The following is a 23,504-nucleotide window of genomic DNA, read 5'->3' as shown; positions in this document are numbered from 1 at the left end:
TAAAAAGCATCAACGATGCATCGCATAAAACACCACTCAATTCCCTCAACATATAATGGGATTCCAACGCGGTCTCCTTACCGACTTTCCCGGTTCTTCCAGCTGTTACGTAGAGGCCGAAAGGAGACCGGCCGCATCCGCTCTTAATACTCTTCCTGCTTAATGCGTCACTACCTGGAAGCGGAAAATCTACTTCCGGTTCAGTTAATGTTGAAGAAAATTCTTTTTTTTTTTTTCTTTTCACACGGGCAGTATCATAAAAATAAAGATGTCAAGAATGTCAGTGTTTCCATTGTACATGTAACTTCAATACATAATTCAAACAGCTTACAAAGTACATTATTACTTTCTTTTATGTATGTGTTTGTCGAAGACTACAGGGGTGATGGGAATTGTAGTTTTCAAATGTCGATCCATGTATAACATCTCTGTTGTAACACTATGGATAGAAAACTGACTAAATAGAAGCCCATGTCCTATCAAGTGTCTTCAAATGAAAAATATTCCATCACCTTTTCTCCAATGGACTGAACCAACGTAGCTACAAGTTAAGTAACACCTATGTATGTGTGCAGTGCATCCTACCACAAGAGTTAGTATAATAGTGTCACTATCTAGAAAGGTGTTAGTCGAAATCACAGGGTATTAATTTACATATTAACTGTAAGTATATGTCCGTCTATAATGAGCACCAAGGGATATCCTCATGAAGTCCTGTCACATGACTTTTAATGCGGAACACCCATCTCTGTTCCCGTCGGAAAAGCACTCTATCAAGGGGCTCCATATTGATTTTATATCTTGGTTTGTCAATAACAATCCATGTAAAGTCGTCCTCAGTATGGCCCATTTCTACATAGTGTCTTGTCATGGGCGTATTTGTTTTTTTGCATCTAAAGGCACTTTGATGTTCCACCATCCTGTGTTTAACCTTGTGTGTCGTCATCCCAATATATACCAACGAGCACGGGCATGTAATCAAGTACATTTCTCCGCTCATATTACAATTTGTATGTGAATTGAGTAACCGAGGTGTTTTCAAACCCATGTCCAATTATGTCACATGTTTAGTAAATGGACAAACAGAACAAGAACCACAAGGGAAGTGCCCTGTCACCGGGGATGCTCCCCACAAGGTGCTCTGTCTACCCTTTGTTGTCTCAGTCTAGGTCTTGTATGTACCAGTAGGTCTCGGAGACTACTACTCCGTTTCAAGGCAAAGAGTGGTTTCTCCAAAGTCAATTGCACCGTGTTCAGAATGTGCCAAGATTTGTTAATTGCCTTTTTATGTTGTCAGTCAGATTACTAAAAGTAGTCACACAAACCATTCTCTTATTTTCAGGTTTTTCATATGACTCAAGGAGTGCTTCTCTGGGGTTATTGCGTGCTCTCTTTTCTGCTCCACGTACCAATTTAATAGGATAGTCTTTTGCAAGTAGTTCTTCAATTAAGTTTTTTGGCTTGTTGTTTATATCTTGTAACTTCACTACAATTCCTACAAAAGCCTTAAGAATTTAGCTATCGGGAGATTGGTCAATAAGGCACGTGGATGGAAGCTATGGTAGCTAAGTAGTGAGTTCCTAGCCATAGATTTTTGGTATAATTATGTTTGAATCTTCCCATTTTTTGGGTATAGTCGAAGGTCCAAGTATGATTCTGTCATGGCACTTACTTCACCGGTAAACTTGAGATTAATGTCCCGACAGTTCAACCAGTTAGTAAGACATCTAGAGAATTCTGGTCACCTTCCCAGATGACCAGGATATCATCTATATATCGTCTCCAGAGTTTGCGGCAAGGTTGAAATGGATTGGTACTTGAGTATATGAACTTCGTTTTTAAAGCCATAAATATACAAATTAGCCATGCTGGGGGCACAGGTGCTGCCCATCGAAGTTCCAGTCGTCTGTCAATATAGATCACCTTCATAACTAAAAAAGTTCTCTTTTAAGGCCATCCTCCTAGCACACTGCATGACAAAAGCATTAGGTGTTTGATCCTCGCCTGGGTGACACCCAAGTAGATGTTCTATAATTTCAAGAGTGTAATTCTACGGAATGTTAGTATATAATGACTCAACGTCATATGTCACCATAATGTTCAACATAGGGTCAAAAGACACTGTATCCAAGAGACAAAGAACATGCTTATTGTCCTGCAAATATGAGGGCATCTCAGCCACTATAGGTCGAAGAAAATGATCCACAAACCTAGAGAGGGGTTCTAAGATAGAACCAATGCCTGACACGATTGGTCTGCTAGGTAGAGGTCTTTGTTCCTTGTGGATTTTTGGAAGAATATAGAACGCCGACACCTTGGGATGTTTTTGGATCAAAAATTCTGCCTCACTCCTAGTGATCCAATTGGAGTCTCTTCCCTCTTCCACAAGAGATTTAATCTGTAACCTGGGCGTGGGATCCTGTAAAATGAGAGTATAAAATCTGGCATCATTCAACTGTCTTAGACATTTATTATGTTAAACCTCAGTATCCAAAATGACCGTGGCACCACCTTTATCAGCCGGTTTAATCGTAATGTTGGCATCATTTCCTAATTCCTCAATAGATTTCCTTTCAACATTAGAGATGTTACAGAAGGGTTATTTGGGATGATCCGACCTGGACTCATATTCTTTGAGTACAGCTTTTTCAAAGGTATTTATTCCAGAAGGCACTTAATGATGGAAGGAAGGTAGATTTATTCCTAAAACCAGTACTTGGAACGAGATTAGAGTCATCCTTATCTAAATTAGTAAAGAAAAAGTGTAATCGTACCTGCCGAACAAACTCTGCCAATTCTTTATGAATCATAAAATCATCACCTAGTTTTGTGGGAAGAAAACCCAGGCCTTTAGACAACACACTATGTTCTAGAGCAGTGAGAGTTTTGGAACTGTTTTTTAGCTCTATCCATATGGGATACTTATTAAAATTATTTTCCTCTAATGAGATAGTTTTAAACTCACTTTTGAAATATTTCGTGCACTCTGCCCCTCACTCATAGAAACATTGGAGAAAAAACACCTCACGCTCCTCTCCTGAGGGAGAGTTGTAGCCCACACTGTGTACCTTGCGGTCGCAGTGTGCAAGAGGGAACCCAATGATGAAGCATGTCACCTCTGGGTGAGTGAGGGTTCTCGTCTTTACAAAGCAATTGCTTCCTAATTTTCATAACCCATATTTACATTTAGTTGATACACCATCCGGTTACTTTTTGTGAGTTGTTAAATGCAATCCAGCGTTGAAAATTAGCTGTACTAAGAAAATTGAGTTATATATTCAATTCCTATAGTTGCTACCAAGACTGCCATCCATTTTAGTCGTTCCATTGCGGAAAACAATGGTACATGATATTTGAACTCCATTTTAAGTGGGACTCATATTGCACACATATTCCCTTTAGCGATATCCTGTATTTTAAAAACAGAATACGATGCTGCTTAGAGGATAATTTAAATACCTTTCTATGGATATTTGTATAGCCTCAGTCACACAGCGGTAAAATGCACTGACATCATCCACCTAGGCTACTATTTGAATAGTATGGCACAACATATTCCAGTTCTATTTTGACCATAGTGTCTACTATGTATATTATTGATGAGTAGCTGTCAATAACAGGGTTGTGTCTCCACCAACAGGTTCTCAGAGACATGAAATAAACAACGAAAGCACAGCTGAAATGATGCATTGTGTCATAATGACCCTTGGTAACTACCTTTCCATAAAAACCCAATACTCGTCATCCTGCCGCTGTCTCCACCTTCCTCTAAGGCCTCTCTCCACCTTCCTCCTTGATTACCTGGCTCATTGCTCTCAGTAGGAACAGAGAGCTGGTGCCATGGTGGACCCCATCAGTGCGGATGCTGACAGTCGTGAGCTGCATAGACCTGTGGCTGCTAGGAGTGTCACTGGTCGGTGGCCATAAGAGTACTCTGCCCATTACCTCACCTCCCTCGGTGCTGCTCAGAGGCGGTGGAGTAGCCACCATCTGCCATGCCACCTACTTCATCCAGACCTCTGGAGACCCAGGTGAAGCAGAAGAAGACCAAAGGAAGTAACCCCTTGGTGGCAATGACTTGCTCTTTAAGTGCAGTGATGCATTGGCGTAGAATGCTTGCCTACTCTTGAGCCTGGTCACTAGCTGCTTGGACAGAGCAAGGGCAGAGAAACCACAGGCTTGAATCTGGCTCACAGCCACCGGCTAGTAAATATTACTCTCTGTCCATTCAGTCAGCCCTGATGTGGTAGTGGAGGAGTGAGGTGTGTGTGCTGCCTATTAGGACCCAGGGATTGGGGAACAGTGTTTACTTTCGCCTGAGCTGCCCTTTGCACTGGAAGTGACGTCAGAGACAGGCGTACGTATACTTACACTGCTGTTCGAAGCTTCCATTTTGTAGCCTATGGAAGAGATGTCATTTTCTAAAAGACCAAGAGTAACTCTATAGGTTTAGCACACCTTATTATATGTGACGAAGCATAGTCCGGTGTTGGAGGGGCAGGTTTTTCCTTTTCTGCTTTTCAGCTCTTACGTGAAAAATAGGAAGGGAATGGAGCTGCATGAAGACCTCTCAATATGTATAGAAGCCCTTCAAAGTTGCCCTGGTTCATGCACGACTAGCTACTCCAGCCCAGGTTTCTTCAATGGATTCCGGGACTTCATCCCATTATAAATCGAGGACTACACGTCTAGGTTTACAAAGGGAAAAAATTGAATGAAGCAACGAGTCACTCAAGGGCTATGGAATCTTGTCAGGGCTGGCATGACTCTTTACATGGGGCAAGAGAGGTGCCAGGAATCCCAGTGCTTAATTTCTCAAACATAAAATGTAATAAAATAAGTGCAGGGACCCAAACCTTTTCTTTGGAGCACACCACTAGAGCTACAGAATGCAGGGGTTGCCAGATGCCAATGCTACCTGTTCTTAATTTAATCTCTTTCTACCTTTTCTGCCATTCTCTTTTGGTCTGGGTACAAATCTGAGAATGAAAAATAAGTCCCGCTCCCCTGGTTAAGAGCACAGGTGCTGCCCACCTGCAACCACCAGCACAAAGTACGCACTGAAGAAATAGTTTATTAGGAAGTTACCCTATCTGTGATCAAGATGGGTCCTAGACGGATTGGCTTTAAATTTGTATTTAATTTTATTTATAAAATTTCTGGAGCACATTTGACCAAAAGGCATCAAAGCGCATAGAGCAGAGGAGTAACAGAAAGACCGGTGGCGACCCCAAACAAGCACCCCCAAAGTCAAGCTCCTTAACAGAAGCGTAATCCGTAAAAAGCCACCTTTTAAGTTGCTTACGGAACAATAGATGCGAGCTCAGGCAAAAAGTGTTGCATTTTTTAAGTATGAAATTAGTCTTGGGACATTGGTTTTTAGAAATACACCAGACATCTATGGTTAAATGGTGTTCGAACACGCAAAGTTGTTGGCCGATAACTGTGATAAAGGACTGTGCATCATCCGTGTATTTCAGAGGATCGATGTCTTGTTGGGTGAGTAAAAAACCAGGTAATCCATATAAAGATGATCTTTAGTTAGTAGCATTGGACTTGAGGATAATCTTTGACCTTGAGGATGTCATCTGGACCATCTTCCCAAGATGAACCTAGGGAGCCAAGTTGATATCTGTGATGCCCTGGTTCTGAAGAGGGTTCCACAGAGTGGCTTTTGGTCAAAAAATGAAAAGCTGCTGATGGGTCTTGAGGAAATAGGCAGACGGGGACTCCCTTGTTAATGATATGTAGAGGGTGGTTGACTACTTAGATGGTTGTTTTCTCAATGCTTCGGGAGACGGGTAGGGGATTGATATGCTGTTGGAAGTTGATGTTACTGGTCCACTCTGTGATTTTACCAATAAAAAGAAGGTGGGTACTTGCATTTCTTGCTGTGTTCAAACTATATATTCCGTGAGCAGAGTTGCCCCGGTTACTTACCGGTAACCTTCATTACTCCGAAAATAGCCTTCCTCACCACATGAGTTCCCATCCCTCCCTCCCTGTCTGGCTATCGGCTTCATGTTGTGCTTGGTAGTTTTAGGCTGATGGGTTGGGCCGGCCCGCCTCTTGTAGAGGTCAGGGTGTAATGGGTCGGCCATATTGGGAAGGGATGGGAGGCTTGGGAGGCTGACTTTTTGCTTTGGAGGGTTCTGGTGTGGAGCTGAAGCTCACTTTGTTAGTCATGTGGCGAGGAAGACTAACAAGGAGGTAATAGGGTCTTTCTGATACTGAGAAAGTGAAGAGCCACAAAAGGAGCGACAATTGACGATGTTGCCGATGTGTAGGAAGGCATCAGAGATTCATTTGATGGTCGAGGAGGCGATGACATTGTGATATGTAGTCGCTTTATGTTGGGTATTGATGATGTAGGTTAGGGATTAAATGCTCACGGTTTGGAAGGAATACCATGGGAGATTGAGGTGTCAGTTTATGTGAGGGGTGGGTTGTGGTTATTCTTAAATTTAGATTTTGCATCTGGGTATTTTGTGCATCTATTCCAAGTTATTTTCGGTAGGTTTAAAGTGAGGGGGCGTAAGAGAACACTACTTTGCTTTTATTGCTGGCACTGAGTATCGTTTTCAGGCAATGGCATAACATTATGTCTTCATGTTGTATGTGCAAGCACTCTGGGATGGTTTGAGGGTTTTTAGTTGTGTGCATTTTGGAATTTGCTCTGAGCCCTTTAAAGTTTATATATTTGTCTACAGTGATGCAAACCTGAAATATGTCTGTTTTATTCGTGGGGGAGTGAGGGGGAGGGGTGAGTGTACCCACTTGTGACATAGGCAGTTTGCTAAATCCCTCAGTGGGTTAATGCGCTTGTTTCTTCAATCTCAGTGAACATATCATGCGTTTCATGCTTCTGAAGTTGATACAGCCAGTGTTATTGAATACTGGGACCGTAGGCGGTATATCCAAAACATTACCCCCCCACCCGGCTTCCGCATACTCAAACCCTTCTGTTGAATCTACAAAGACTAACCAGGATCAGTGACAGTGGAGCCACTAACCAATGTCCTTTCCATATCCCAGCTCAGCAATGTTCATATCTTCTCTTCTAACTCCTAGGTACAAGCTGGCGGTCACCAAGCGCAAGGAGGAAGAGCTCCAGAGCACCTCCATATTCAACCAAAACGACCCCTGGACACCGACTGTGAGATTCACTGACTTTATAAATGAGGAGAACATCACAAACGAGGTCAGTGGAAGAAGAGTGAAACCATATCACTTATAACCACATATAGACAATGGTCCCCAAGGAGTCATTACATTATTTACTGATGCATGTTGGGAAATGGCCAACATGATTATGCATGAATGAGAAATCAACACAAAGGATGGCCGATGCTCTGTATTTAAGTATACAAGTTTTATAACAAAATAGTCAATGGGTAATCAAAGTTGTAATAATAATAATCCACACTTGTAAAGCGCGAACAATCACCCGTAAGGGTCGCTAGGCACTGGGGGCCGTCGGGAAGATTAAGCAAGCTATTGCCCAGAGTCACATGGTGCTGGGCTAATCTGCCGCCGGCGCCGGGAATCGAACCGTGCTCCCCAGATTCCAGAGTCAGTCGCCCTGGCCGCGGCACCACACCTCTTCAGGTGACGGCACAGTGCTGGTGCAATTTGGTAAGCCATACAATAACAAACATATACTATCAATCAATCAATCAGTCACTTGTAAAGCGCACTACTTACCCGTGAGGGTCTCAAGGCGCTGAGGGGAGGGGGGTGCTGCTACTGCTCGAAGAGCCAGGTCTTGAGGAGTCTTCTGACTGACAATATTTTGGTTTGCTACCCTTGTTCTTTGAAATGCTTGCTGCCCCATATTTTCTATGGCATATTGCATATAACAGCACAATGACCTGGCTGGGAAGAGAAAAGATAGCAGCAGAGTCTAACGATTTGAGCACTCAAGGGTTAGTTGTGGCATTCACCTCCATTATAGGGATATTCTGCGCTCCAGGCAACATTTATATTTTGCCTTGTTGGAGCTCCCTCACCCCACCAATAGGTGAGTGTTTTATGTGGATGATGGCTCTCTGGCACTGCCAATGGTAGCACCCAAAAGCAGCTTCACACAATATAACACAATATATTTGTAAAGCACACATTCACCCTTGGGACATCTTGGCGATGGATAACAGATGTTTATTGTCACCCAAGTCAATGGTACTCATTTTATTAACCTCATAAGAATGAAAGGCTGAGAGGACCCGCCGGGATTTAGCCTTGTGACCTTGGCATCAAACACGCATTTCTGAGAGGATTCATAAGGTCTCTGAGCCCCCAAGGCCTGCAGTCCTGGTGCATAGCTGCCAAGTTTCTCAAGTCCATGTGTGATGAGCTTCTCCAGTCTGGGTTGTTTCCTTTGAGTTCTTGGACTTGTAATCCCGTGTTTTTATGGAATAAACAATGTCTACACGTCCCAGAATTCAAAGAAAAAACATGTAGTGGAGTTGCAAAACAAGCAGGGACATGGGGAACTTCACAGGGCTGCTGGTGGTGGTTTAGCATTTTGTAGGAAGGAATACTGCACCTAGAGCCATCTACCAGGAAAACCCCACAGGAAGCAACCAACCAGCCAAAATGTATTTAATCTGCACTAGGTTCCCTAGTCCATACTAAAGGTACTTATCCGATGATAAAAATGAAGGGGCATATTAACAAGGCGGCGCCATAAAAATATCGCCGCTTTTGCGGCCGTTTGCTATCGCGTGTTTTGCTGACTTAGCGCCCGTTTCCAGCACGCCTAACTTTGCATCGCTAATGAGATGCAGAGTAGGCGTGGCTGTGAAACCAACCAGGGAAAATATCGCAAAGGCAGCTTTGCGATATTAACAAGGAAGGGTAGCGATTATTTAAATCGCGTTAACGCAGGAATTTAACGTCTGTTAAATTCCTGACTAATGCACACTTAACATGGGGGAAGGATTCTGTGGCTAAAACCACAGGCCCTATCATCTAGGATATCGCCGTTTTCCACTATGGAAAACGGCAATATCCACACTATGATGTTGCAGAAAAACAGGGGCCTAGGAGGTGGCATGGGCGGTATCACCCAATAAAATAGAAACATGGTACGAGAGAAAAAAATGTGAGTTAAGTTTAAGGAGGACGTATAGCGAATGGGTTAATGTACGGCTAGGTAGAATTCGTAAATAGCGTGGTAGAAATTCAAGTTCTACCTCTAAATTTTTTGAATCACATATATATGTTGCTTTGAAGTTTCTACCTCTATTAATGTACATTTTCCCATTTTAATTTTTGACATAGGTTAACTCTGATATTGTAACTATGCGACTATACAATATGTAATGTTTTTCTAAGACGGGAAGTTTCAAATGGAAACATCCGTCCGTCAAGCAGGCAAAGATATAAAATAAACCAAGCATTGTATTTTTTTTTTTTTTTGCATCTTTCATATAGCGCGAACTCGACCCGGAGGTATTGGAGCGCTGTACATGAGCACCGTATTTACATTACACATTCAGGCACGGGGAGATTAAGCCATTTGCCCAGAATCACAGGATGTGGACGCGACCTTGAGGCTCGAACCCTGGTTTCCTGCACCAAATTCGGCAGTTTAAGGGTGCACTTTTCAGCCTTTGAAGCTGTGGGTAAATTGTATTTTCCTTCAGATGGATATACTTAGGAAGCTATGAGTAACCTTGCTAGCTTAAAGCACCATGATGGCCCCTCCGGGTACTATTAGCTGAGCCGCCGCCCCCTGAGATTTCTGACACTCAAGTATGGAACAGGAGAAATAGAAAAACTCACTTATTGGCAGTGGAGTTCTGGCCTCCTGCCATTGTATGGGATCCGAACCTTTATTGACACTGGGCATCTGGACTGGTTGGCCGCAAGTGCCTGGGGCCTTTAGCATTAATGACAGCGGGGTTGTGCGCTGCTGCGGCTGTAAGCCCCTCAATTATTTAGGTCTCGCTGAGACATTTTGTAAGTGGGCTTTCAAAAGTGCTACCTACATGTTTTGCTGGCCTAGAGCTTGAGTGCACGATGGCGTGCACGTGCACAGCTGCTCCTCTGCTCCTTGCATTCCCCCCTCCCTTCTCACCCAGCCCTTTGATGCTCTGCTCGATTACTTTCACTTTCGCCGCTTTGATGTTTGATCGCAAACGCGATCACTTCCGCTTTGCATAGCCTGTACTTGTTCTCTTTGTCCTCACATATGCTCTTCCCTCTATGTTTTTCTCTCTGGTCTCACATGTGCTATTCCCTCTGTATTTTCACTCTGCCCTCACATGTGCTTTTCCCTCTCTATTTTTCTCTCTTTCCTCACACATGCTATTCCCTCTGTATTTGTCTCTCTTCCCTCACATGTACTCTTCCCTCTGCATTTTTTCTCTATGCTCGCACATGTGCTCTTCGCTCTGTATTTTTTTCTCTGCCCTCGCATGTGTTCTTCTCTCTATATTTTTCTCTCTGCTCTCACATGCTCTCTTCCCTCTATGTTTTTATCTCCGGTCTAACATGCGCCCTACCCTCTGTATTTTTCGCTTTGCTCTCACATGAGCTCTTCCCTCTCTATTTTTCTCTCCTCCCTCACATGGACTCTTCCCTCTGTATTTTTCTCTCTGCCCTCACGTGCTTTTCCCTCTGTATTTTTTTTCTCTGCCCTCACATACTCTTCCCTGTATGTTTTCCTCTTTGCCCTCAAGTGCACTCTTCCCTCTGATTTTTAGGTCTCGCCTCCGCCGGGCTTGTTAATTTGACCCTTGGCTCTGGCGCCATTTCATTGAGAAAGGCCGTCAGCAGGCGCTAGCAGTCCGTGAGTATCACCCCCATCCCTCTGCCTGCTTGTGTGGTCCACGGTTATCCACCATGACTCCCATACTCGTTTTCCGACTCTCTCTCTCTCTCCCCACTCGCCTACCAAGCGACACTTACATTTTTTTTCACTTTCTTGCCGACCATAAGATTTTTTTGTTTTTCCCGCCAGATTTCCATTCTAGTTTCTACAGAACGCGTTCAAGTTGGCAAGACGTCTCTGCAATCCAGTTCAGTGTTTACCGAGCACCAGAGGGTTGACAGCATCAACAGGCCAGCTGTGGTCTCACCACCCAACTTTGGGGAATGACCCTTCTTCACCGTAACCAGCTCGATGGGTTCGTCAACGGTATATGAATGAGTTGAAGGAAAGTATCCAAGGAAAATAGGCAAGAGAGAAACTAGTCTCGGTGAACCTGGAAACTACAGCGAACGACCCTCGACAGCCCCCCCTACACTTCGCAAACCCCCGCTAATACCCGGATGTCCTACTCTCTTTTTAATGTACCTCCTTGGACGTGTGCAGTGTCAAACATGGCCAGGAGGAAGCAATGCTGAGAAACCCTCGCTCTCATAGTCCCTGTTCCCTTACAGGCAAAACGTGGAAGCGCTTAGAATCAGGCGACCTCCGGATTCGAAGCGCTACACAAGAGGACGGCTCAGAAGGATGCCTGACCCCATACACAACGCGCCGGGCCACGAGTGTGACAAAAGACGGTGTTTGAGTTGTGTTACAGTGAGCACACAGTTCTGGAACCCAGCGGGGCACCCCCGTCTAACCCCCCTCCACCGAGGGCTGAACCCCTCCTTTACTAGAAACCGCATAAAGGGAAATTAAAAATTCGTTTCATGCATTTACTAATGTATTTTATGACAATGTCGGGAGTCGGACAGAATTACTGGCTGTTCCCACATCTCAACTCACGCTTGGCGTAGGTTTCCAATGGAGGCACGTGTGAAGGACACACACGCGAAAACACACGTGCACATATATACACACAAACACATATACACACAGGCAGCAACACACATAAACTTATGTAAGCATATGCACGTACATGCACACCAATACGCCAGCCATACATACACATGTAAACATGTATGCACACCAACATACACAAACACATACATGCACGCCATTATGGATCTACAGGTATAGGTATACACACAAAAACATATGTACACATCCATGCAGACAAGCACACTGACACACTAATACTTGCATACCATCACACCGGCCATACATACACATATAACACACACATGTATACACACCAACACACACATGCATACACAACTATGCACACATACAAACACACACATGCATTTACACACACATATGAACATATACAAACACACACAGACATGCATAAACATATACATATACATGCACACCAACACACCAACCCCACATACACATATAAACAAGCACGCACACCAACATACTCAAACACATATACATACACACAAACATGCATACACAGAGGTATACACACAAACATATGTGTACACATCCATGAAGACAAATGAACACAATGACACACCCATACTTGCACACCAATACACACATGCATACACAAACATATACACATACAAACACACACACATGCATACACACACAGATATATACATATAGACACACACACTATGCACACACACGCATCTCCCATACTGTCTCAGGGGAAGAGTCGGTGTCAGCTGTCTCCTGGAGGGGGATCTCGCATGAGACAGTAAAACTCAGAGACATGTGGCGGTGGGGAGAGACAGACATGCCTCCCTTTAATTGTGTTGTTGCAAGATGGTGACTATCTTCTGCCACTGGTGCATTCAGATAAGCGGCAGGAAGTTCGTCGGACACATGCACTGGTTTCAATTTTGAGAAAGTGGGGTGAACGTTTCACAGATCGGGTGTGTGTCAACACGTGTTTCTCCTTCACGGCAAGGCCAATCAGTACGTTTTGTTTAACCGTGTGGTCATGAATCTTTTAATTGCATTAGTGAGCGGGTATGGATGTAAATAAAAATATAACACTAATACCACATTTTCTGTCACCCTTGTGAACAGGTTTGCTGTGAATGTATGAATGAGAATGGCGTTTTAGAATACGTTGCATGGAAAAGGGTCAACATGGTGTATACGTGTTTTTTTATTTGTTTTTAATTTATTTTTTATTGCATGGTTAACGTCATGATATACCGGATTCGGATGCTTCATTGCAGATCAGTTGTTTGGCCCGTGGTTATTTACGAGTTTGGGAAATACTTTTGTATTGTTTCGACTCTTTTTGTCTCTGCCCTATCTCTTGGCTGCGTCCTTACTCTCTCCCATCTTCTCTCTCCACCTCTTTGCTTCATGTTCTCTCGTAATGTTTTCATTTTCCCCAACTCTCCTCTTTACTCTCTCTAATTCTTTTTTTGCTCCTTTTCTGTCTCTGTCCCTTCTCTCCTCTTTCTCTCCCCACCTGTACCTTCTCTAACCCCACTCCTCTTCCTCGCCCGCCCCCCCATCCCTCTCTCTCGCAGTACTGCAACATAGGCAGCACCAGGTCTCTGATGCCTTCTCAGTGTTGGCCCTGGGGGTGGAGGAGGTAAGTCAGCCCCCCAAGTGAATCCCAATATCAACAGATAGTGAACCTCTATTTACCAACAAGTACGGAGCGGTCTCGGGTGACGGCTGATGCGAACAGTGATCTGCTCTCGGCCCCGGCAGGGCCTGTGGGGTGGGGGCATTACCTTACACTAGGAGAGGAAGTAAAAGTGATATCCTCCCCTCCCCTCCACTCCACCACTGTCTCTCCTCACCCTCCACCTCCCTCTCTCCTCCACTTCTGATTCCCTTCCACCTCGGTCTCTCCTTACCCTCCACCTCGGTCTCTCCTTACCCTCCACCTCGGTCTCTCCTTACCCTCCACCTCGGTCTCTCCTTACCCTCCACCTCGGTCTCTCCTCACTCTCCACCTCGGTCTCTCCTCACCCTCCACCTCGGTCTCTCCTCACCCTCCACCTCCGTCTTTCCTCACCCTCCACCTCCGTCTCTCCTCACCCTCCAACTCTGTTTCTCCTCACCCTCCACCTCACCCTCCACGTGTCTCTCCTCACCCTCCACCTCACCCTCCTCACCCTCCACGTGTCTCTCCTCACCCTCCACGTCTCTCCTCACCCTCCACGTGTCTCTCCTCACCCTCCACACGTGTCTCTCCTCACCCTCCACGTGTCTCTCCTCACCCCCCACACGTGTCTCTCCTCACCCTCCACACGTGTCTCTCCTCACCCTCCACACGTGTCTCTCCTCACCCTCCACACGTGTCTCTCCTCACCCTCCACACGTGTCTCTGCTCACCCTCCACACGTGTCTCTCCTCACCCTCCACACGTGTCTCTCCTCACCTTCCACACGTGTCTCTCCTCACCCTCCACACGTGTCTCTCCTCACCCTCCACATGTGTCTCTGCTCACCCTCCACACGTGTCTCTCCTCACCCTCCGTGTCTCTCCTCACCCTCCACGTGTCTCTCCTCACCCTCCATGTGTCTCTCCTCACCCTCCACGTGTCTCTCCTCACCCTCCACGTGTCTCTCCTTACCCTCCACGAGTCTCTCCTCACCCTCCACGTGTCTCTTCTCACCCTCCACGTGTCTCTCCTCACCCTCCATGTCTCTCCTCACCCTCCACGTGTCTCTCCTCACCCTCCACGTGTCTCTCCTCACCCTCCACGTGTCTCTCCTCACCCTCCATGTCTCTCCTCACCCTCCACGTGTCTCTTCTCACCCTCCACGTGTCTCTCCTCACCCTCCACACGTGTCTCTCCTCACCCTCCACACGTGTCTCTCCTCACCCTCCACACGTGTCTCTCCTCACCCTCCACATGTGTCTCTCTTCACCCTCCACGTCTCTCCTCACCCTCCACATGTGTCTCTCCTCACCCTTCACATGTGTCTCTCCTCACCCTCCACACGTGTCTCCTCACCCTCTGCCTCACCCTCCACATGTGTCTCCTCCTCACCCTCCACAGGTGTCTCCTCCTCACGCTCCACATGTGTCTCTCCTCACCCTCCACACGTGTCTCTCCTCACCCTCCACACGTGTCTCTCCTCACCCTACACGTGTCTCTCCTCACCCTCCACGTGTCTCTCCTCACCCTCCACGTGTCTCTCCTCACCCTCCACGTGTCTCTGCTGCATGCTGCACAACACTGCTGCACGCAGCACACTGCTGCATGCAGCACACTGCTGCACGCCACACACTGCTGCACGCCGCTGCACGCCACAGTGCTGCATGCCTCACACTGCTACACGAAACACTGCTGCACGCCGCACACTGCTGCATGCAGCACACTGCTGCACGCCGCACACTGCTGCACGCCGCTGCACGCCACACTGCTGCACGCCGCACACTGCTGCATACCGCACACCGCTGCACGCCGCACACTGCTGCACGCCGCACACTGCTGTATGCCACACACTGCTGTACACCACACACTGCTGCACGCCACACACTGCTACACGAAACACTGCTGCACACCACACACTGCTGCACGGCACACACTGATGCAACCGGCACACTGCTGCACACCACACACTGCTGCACACTGCTGCATTACTCACTGCTGCATGCTGCACAACACTGCTGCACACAGCACACTGCTGCACGCAGCACACTGCTGCACGCCGCACACTGCTGCACGCCGCTGCACGCCACAGTGCTGCATGCCTCACACTGCTACACGAAACACACTGCTGCACGCAGCACACTGCTGCATGCCGCACGCTGCTGCACGCCGCTGCACGCCACAGTGCTGCATGCCTCACACTGCTACGCGAAACACTGCTGCACGCCGCACACTGCTGCACGCCGCACACTGCTGCACGCCGCACACTGCTGCACGCCGCACACTGCTGCATACCGCACACTGCTGCACTCCGCACACTGCTGCACGCCGCACACTGCTGCACTCCACACACTGCTTTTATGCGAGTTTATGCTACAGACACTGTAAATGACAATGCCTTTTATTTGTTATAAAACCAAAACATAAATAAAAGGCATTGTAATTTTACAATGCCAATAGCTCAAACTCTTATAAATGCGAGACCTATTGCATTGCAAATGCTTGTATTTTACTGATGGTGGGTGGAGTTTGACCTGCTATCGGGGCCTGAGACCTTCAGTTTTTTATAAGAATGGGGCCTGGTTTTCTGTATGCGTTTGTGCTCATTGGTTGTATTGACAGCGGGGTTATGACGTGCTGCCGCTGTAATGGGCTCGGGGCCCGAGTCTGTTGCTAGTATCTGGGACTGCAGTTCTTATCATAATGGGGGTTTGGTCTGTTGCTTGTGTATGGGGCCATTACCCCCCCATATGACCTCCTCTCTAACACGCTAGTATTTTTCTTTATTTTAATTGAATAAAGGCCCCTCCCACCTGCCTCCATGCCTGCTAGTACCAAGACCAGACACAACAAAAGAGAAGGGGTGGGAAGGGACATGATTGGGATGGGCAGGACTTTACTCGGGGTAATGAAGATTACCGATAAGTAAATGGGATATTAGTTTTAACTGAAGTGGTGATGAAATCTTCAAAAGGAGAAACATCCATTACAACGCAGTCATTACAATGACCTACCTTTACAACGCAACTGTTACAATGCAACTGCCTTTACATCGCATGCCATTACAAAGCATGCCATTAGAATGCATGTCACTACAACGCATGCCATTATAACGCATACCATTACAACGCATTATAAGGTAAGTAATGGAGATTTGTTTAGCATTAGAGTGGGTATGGGTTTTGGGGTGCATGGGGATAGTAATTTTTACCCCTACACTATCCAACACTTTTCTTACTGTTGCACTTACTGGAGTGGGAATAGTAATTTTTACCCCTACACTATCCAACAGTTACCCTACTGTTGCCCTAAATGTATTATGCGTTGTAATGGTATGTGTTGTAATGGAATGCGCTGTAATGGTAGTTTTAAAAAATACATTGTAATGACGTGTTGTAAAATCATACAATGTAATGGTAGTTGCAATGTAAAGACTGCATTGTAAAAGCATGCGTTGTAATTGCATGCGTTGTAACGTCATATATTCCTTCAAAATGCATGGACAAGTGCTGCCCCGTCAGACTAAGGGACTTACTGCCGCAGTGGCTGAAGGGGTGCACTTTATAGCTCTGATTTTGACAAAGGATGCTTCAGCAAAGTCATCTTAAGCCCCTGCATGCGAAGAGGACACAGGTTGTGAAATCAAAGGTGTGCAGAGTGTAACATTGTCTATTGTTTGTATTACATTGCTAAATGTGCATGAGCCAGAGGGATTTATGGGCTGCAATTCCAAGAGAAAGCTATAACTGGATTTCAGGAGATGTGTGGAAATTAATGTGAGGCCAAAGCACAGCATTTTACTTCCACAAAGGTATCAATTTAATTGTCGAGCTCTAACTATGTGTATTAGGTAGTAAAATAATGGGTAGGAGAGAAAGACGGAGGCGTGAAGAGGGTTTGAAGGGGGAGGTTGGCTCTGTAGGGAATGACACAGAAGTCCTGCAATAAAAGACACAGAAATGCCCATTAACTCAACATGTGCAAAAGGCATACTTTTCCCAATAACTGATGGTGCACATAGATGGGGAAACTATTTGAGTGGTGCGGTTTAAAGACTTCCGCAAACAATATGCATTCTGACTAGTTGGCCCAAACAGGAATGGTGGGAGAGAGACTTCTCCCAAGATACAAGCAATGATACATGCATCTAAGATGCATCTGTTGGATGTGCAAATCTTAGTGACAATTGTTACATGAGGACAGAGTTTGGGGTACTGAAGGGCTGCAATGCATCGAAAACTTTAACCATGCGTCGATATTTTAGTGACACGTCAATCTGAGTCACGAGTAGGTATCACTGCAGCTTTGAAAGGGGCATATCTGTTTAAGTCTATTTAAGGTGTGTCTGGCAGGCAAGAATAGTAGACACTGAAGACAGACAATTGTTGCCAGTCACACCAGTCTACCAAAAATCTTCTGCAAAGACCAAAAAGTTGCCTGCATCATCCTGCCAAGAATGCACCCCTTGCTTTCATCTCAATTTATGAGAACGGATATTTCATTGGAAATGTCTAACTTCTTTAGCCAATCCTCATATGCTCTTCATCAAGCTCTACTTTCATCTCCTATCATGCACATGCTGATCTCATTTTGATAGTCGAAAAACACAATTATGTTCATGGTCTCCATAATCACCTCCAGATTCTACTTAATCTGGATGTAAACTCTTCTCTCTTAGGCAGAGTGCAGGCCCACCTGCATTTGAATCCCTTTTTATAAGGTTTCTCTCACTTGACCTTCCGATAATGCGATCTCTGAGAACTAAATATGACTTCAAGCAATAGCTTTGACCTCACCAGCACTGTCCCAACTGACTCCGTAAACATTTCATACAGCCACTCTGACATCTCTCCACTTGACTCTGGCGGAGCAGAGAATTGAATTCAAATCCCATGATTCCATATCTCTATATCGGCTCCATATACCTCCAGCAATTGCCCCGTTTGACGTCACCTGTTCAGGTCTCATAAACCAGCTGCTGCAGCTCAGCTTATTGAGAAAAATTAAAACTTAGTAAATAAGCAGTGAAATCTAGCAAGGCACAGGGTAGTGTGTCAAGAAGAAGACCATCAACGAAGAGCGTCAACCAACCCAACCATGGTCAAACGTCTTAGTCAGGGACGTTTTCCACAACTGACAAATCTAAAATAAATAAAACGTGTCACCTTTAGTTTCGTACTTTTAGCTGATCAAATTTAATTATTGCCCGGTTCTTCAGTTTTTGAAGTTCCTTGATGGTTTCACAGTTCCCTTCAGTAAGAGAACAGAGGAGATACATTTGTTGGTCAAGAAGCATTGGTTCAAACATTTCCCTACATCATATTTGTTGTCTTACTGGAAAATCTGAAGTGAGTTGTGTACGACATGGGCCTGTAGCTTGCCATGCCGTATGAGCTCAAGTTCCATGAGGTTCAATAATAGAGAAACACTTTGGGGGTTAATTATGCGGTAAGACAGTGCTTTACAGTTGTGGTGCCTTACTCTTCTGGTCGAGATGTATATGCTTGGTCCCTTTCTGTAGTGGCATCAAGAAGCAAAACATATTTTATGGGATGCTGCCCAGAATAATGCCAGGAGCAGCAGACAATCATTTCCACCGATCACATTTCATAGTCCCAGCAATCCTTTCAGAGGTCCTGTTATGTGTTCACATTTGTGGAAAGGAGCTTTTTTGATCTTACAAGTTGCGGCTGAGCCTTAGATGCTCCCTGCCATGCTTTCCTCTTCAGACTCTCCTTTCCTCTCCGTTGTTGGATATGCAGAGGCAAGCACAACCACAACAGTGATGCCACTAGTTGGCACTGCCAGTTACCACTGAACATCTGTGCAGAAGATGTGATAGAGTTTGCTACCGACCTATTATTTAAATATCCCCTTCAGTGTCCTCAAATTGTTCAGATCAGGTTGTTCCACTGTTAGCTTGTGGGAAGATAAAGATGATCAAACTAAGATTATTTCTGGGCTCTGGATTGTTCCCGTTTTCTCGCATTTCTTTCCAGTGTACTTTGGGGGCTCCTGTTCCCCACAAGCAGCCACTATATGGATAAAAGTGTTGTTGGGATTATGATGTCCATAGATTTGAGCTCTCACACTAACACACAATTGTGTTTCATTATTGACATTGTCTCCTGTTCTCAACCTACTTTTTGAGAGAACTACTCAATTAGATCAGTGTTATGATCCCTGGCATAAGTCCTAGGAACATTTATAAACAGTCACGTTTGATTGCTGTGTTGCTTGAAATTGGATTTCCCTGAAAAACAGAAGACCAAAGGCATTTGGCAGAACAGGAACAGTTTGTTTACTTAAACAGTTCAACAGAACAGTTACAGGCAAAAGGTCTGAGGACTGTCTCAATTTACATTGAGTTTGAGGTTTCTTTATATATAATTTACAACAGTAAAATAAATACAATACAATAGCAATAAAAGGTTTCTGGTGTACCATATACGATGAGGAAATTTGTTTGCTGTTTAGGGTCATAAATTAATGGTCAATGGCTGCTACAGGTGTGTCTTGACCTGCAATGACACGTAAATCACTGATGGAGGGCAGGTGCAAAGGGGATGAAAAAAAAGTGAATACAATTTTACACAGTTATTAAACAAATCAATATTTTTGGTCTCTCATTTCTCCAGGACCTGGTTGCCTGGATCACTGCTGGCTTCCTTCACATTCCACACTCTGAGGACGTTCCCAACACTGCGACGGCAGGAAACTCTGCAGGTTTTTTTCTGAGACCATTCAACTATTTTGATAAAGACCCTTCCCTCTACTCTCCTGATGGGGTCTACTTCCGAAGTGACCAGAAGTACACCACCTGCGAAGTCAACCAGCTCGCCTGCCAGTTAAAGGAGTCTTCATGTCCCCTAAAACGCCCGCCATTCACCTACGATGGGTTTCAGAACATTGTAACTATATAAGCATCATCGACTAAGCCACCTGCATAAGTGGCTGGCAAATTCTAGGCTAGTGAGAGCTGGCATTGCCAATGCTCAGCCTCCAAGACATCTGTATCTGGAGGGCCACGCCCTATTGTTAACCAATCCGCCTTGAGGTCACCTGAATACAAATGTTTTTTTTCCAAATTGTTTGCTGATTTCCTTGGCCTGCTTAAAAGTACACGTTTCTCTTTTATTCTATTGAGCATGCAAGTACTATGCTCATTGGTCTTGCTGTAGCTCAGAGGTTTTCAAGGAAACCCCCATCAAAAAATAAGCACCTTAATTGAAACTTGTAGGCCCATCCAGCCTGCCCATTCCTACCTCCCTCCGTAAAACTCTATAGCCATATTACCACTATTAAACTCTATAGTCGTATTATTGTTTAGTCAGTACTGATACTAACACTAAACCTGGGAGCATTTATATATTTTCACACTAATCTATTCCACTGGAATTCACTCTCACCTCTCTTACTCAAGGCAGCTCACAAGGTTTCCATAACTTTCTAGTCTGGAAAGCTGATGCAGCTAGATATAGGGAGGTTTTAGTCAATATTATTGGCCACACCTAAAACAATCCTAAGCGTACCTTCCGACTGATTGAGCTGTAGCCAATCATTTGGCTTAAACAACAAGTTGCTCACATTGTTTCAGTCCTCTTTTAGGTCGAAGCCTTCCAGACAGCTGCTAAAGACATCTTGGGGACATTCAGAAAGCTTCCTTGGGAATGCATTCCACCCGTGGCTTACCATTAGCTTTGTTTGTTTGTAACTTACATTTTCTGACCCTCTATTTGCTGGCTTTATTTGGTTTAGGCTGTGCAGGGTGAGTTTGTCCCTCCCAGGGAGCAAAGCACACCAACTCTCCTTGTATTCTTCCATGAGTGGTCCTTTCTGTAAACAGGCCTGTAAATCTTGTTCTTATCTCGTCACGTTCACTGTGCATTCAAAGACAAGGGTAGATGCTAGAAGGTGGAGGTGACCTCAGACACATCCACTCTGCTGGACATATTGTGTGTTCTGTGGGGGTGGTCTTCAGGAGCATGCAATGGGCAACACTGTTTGAATCAGGTATTGAATGAGTCACAAACGTGGAATGAACATGCTAATGATTGCTGCAATGTGTGTATCTGTTGTCTTGTATTTTTAAATTGGTGGGTGTTTACATATGTTTCAAATTATATGTATAGTTTATGGTGCATATGATTTGCATACTCGTAACAATTCTTTACAGTATCAAATATACTGCTATAGTAGGTATAAGGGGTCTCTTTGGGGTGTTCTCAGTGTGATTACAGGTAATAAAATGTGTTTATTTGTTGCACTACTTGACAGTAGTGTTGTCTCAACAAGCACTGGGCTTTCTTTTCACTGTTAGAATTATTGGTGTCACCTCTTAAGTGTCTCTAGAAAGATTGCGTGAGCTACATTTCGTAGGAGCAGAATTTAAAAGTATTTCTTTCAGCGGGTTTACATCCACAAATTGCATGTAAACATTCTACACCTGTATTATTCCTTACAATTTGTATGAAATTTTACATTCTATCAAACTTTACTTACTTCCATCCCCCAATTTAGTGCACCACGGTTTCCCTTCTCCCTTCTGCCTGCCTTTTATGTTACAAGTTGTTCTAAATGTCATGCCTATTCATCTTAACCTCTTTTTGGAAACCATGACTCTCTTGTTAATTCCAGCAAGCACAGAGCCCCTTACAATCATCAGATCTGTGTCAATAATACAACACAAAGAAACTGGCATGAATGCATGGAATTCGTATTCAAAACTAGCCCCAATAACTAATGGACTGACCACTAACTATGGGCTCCTGGGTAGCGTGCTACTCACTGTAAAGCACTTCAATGCCTTGTCAGGGATAGGAAGTGCTATATAAATGCAATTTAAACAATTTAAAATTAAATATCAGTCTCTGTCTTCTGATGGAGCTTTGTGTTTACTTTTCTTTCTCTTACTTAAAAGTGAGAGGATTTATGTGACCATCTTGTTGGATACTGGGGTAGTAAAGAGTTTTTTCTAGCACACAACAACATTTAAATGAATTGTGCAAGTATTTCAGAATATATCAGAATTTCGAACGCACAAATAAAGCACATTTTTTGTTCATTCTGAAGTGTGTTGGAATCAAATACTTTGATATGATCAAAACAAGTCAATGCACTAGGTAATGCCATTTCCACACATTATTGTATGTGCGCTGTATAGTTTTATTAGTAAAACTGTATGTTTCTGCAAATGTAATGGTCATTTCAATTGAAAATGTGTTGTCTGTAATGGCATTTTACCACACTCTGCATATTCTACTCTACATCACTCCACTCTACTCTGCACCACTCCACGCCACTCACTACACTCTACTTTACACCACTGCACTCTATTCCACTCTGCACCACACCACTCTATGCCACTGCCCCTTATTGCCACTTCACTCTGCACCACTCTACTCTAGTCTGCACCACTTTACGCTATGAACTCTACTCTCCACTTCTGCACTCTTTTTCACTGCACTCTACACCACTGGAGCAGCTAGTCACGCATGGACCTGGGAAACTCGGCAGGGCTGTACTCAGTGGTGCCCTTGCAGTTTAAGCGAAGGTCATGATTGGCTGTAATTTTGGCATTGTATCTTCAAAGAAGGCATGTTTACATCCTGATAGGCACATTCGGGCTAGGGAAAGAGGAGCATTGCAATTAGGTGTGACCAGGTCCCACGGTAGGCGTTGTTCTCCCGCTGCCCCGGTATACAGATGGCCATGGAACTTACCGAGAACCCAGCCATTGTCTTTTATGTTTATATAGTCTTTTGAGTGATTTAAGACCAGATTTTCTATTTATGACTTAAACATGGTTCAATGACTGTTGCTCCCGACATATAAATAGCCATTCTGTAAGGATACTTTTTGGTGCACTTGGAAGGGGTGAAAAGGAAGGGTAGTGGGGTAGCCATTGCTTTCAAGCATGTGTTTCACTGCACCAGTTTTTGCTGCCTGAATTATTGGGAGCTGAGGGTCTAGGTTTTCGCTCGGTATTTGCCCAGCTTTCTTTTGCTAGTGCCTGGATTTACCACCATGTGGGGCAATTTATTAAGTCGCTCTTCAAAGCTCTGACCCTTTTAAATGATAATTTTACGCTGCTAGGGGGCTTCA

At 44.7% G+C, this 23,504-nt stretch overlaps 1 protein-coding gene across 1 annotated transcript in view; it reads left to right on the top strand.

Annotated features, from left to right (window-relative positions):
• Positions 1-22,467, top strand: part of LOC146869609 (amine oxidase [copper-containing] 3-like) — a 78,919-nt gene extending 56,452 nt beyond the window's left edge. Inside the window, exons 3-4 of the mRNA XM_085608596.1 lie at positions 7,072-7,201; positions 20,039-22,467. Of these exons, the coding sequence (XP_085464722.1) occupies positions 7,072-7,201; positions 20,039-20,323 (415 nt within the window). The 3' untranslated portion in view covers positions 20,324-22,467. The remainder of the gene's footprint in view (positions 1-7,071; positions 7,202-20,038) is intronic.
• The last annotated feature ends 1,037 nt before the right edge of the window (positions 22,468-23,504 follow it).

Source organism: Triturus cristatus, chromosome 1_1 (assembly GCF_964204655.1).
Source record: "Triturus cristatus chromosome 1_1, aTriCri1.1, whole genome shotgun sequence".
In the NCBI taxonomy this organism is placed as follows: Eukaryota; Metazoa; Chordata; class Amphibia; order Caudata; family Salamandridae; genus Triturus; species Triturus cristatus.
Note: the sequence above shows the minus strand (reverse complement) of the source record. Positions and strands in the feature narration are given on the sequence as shown.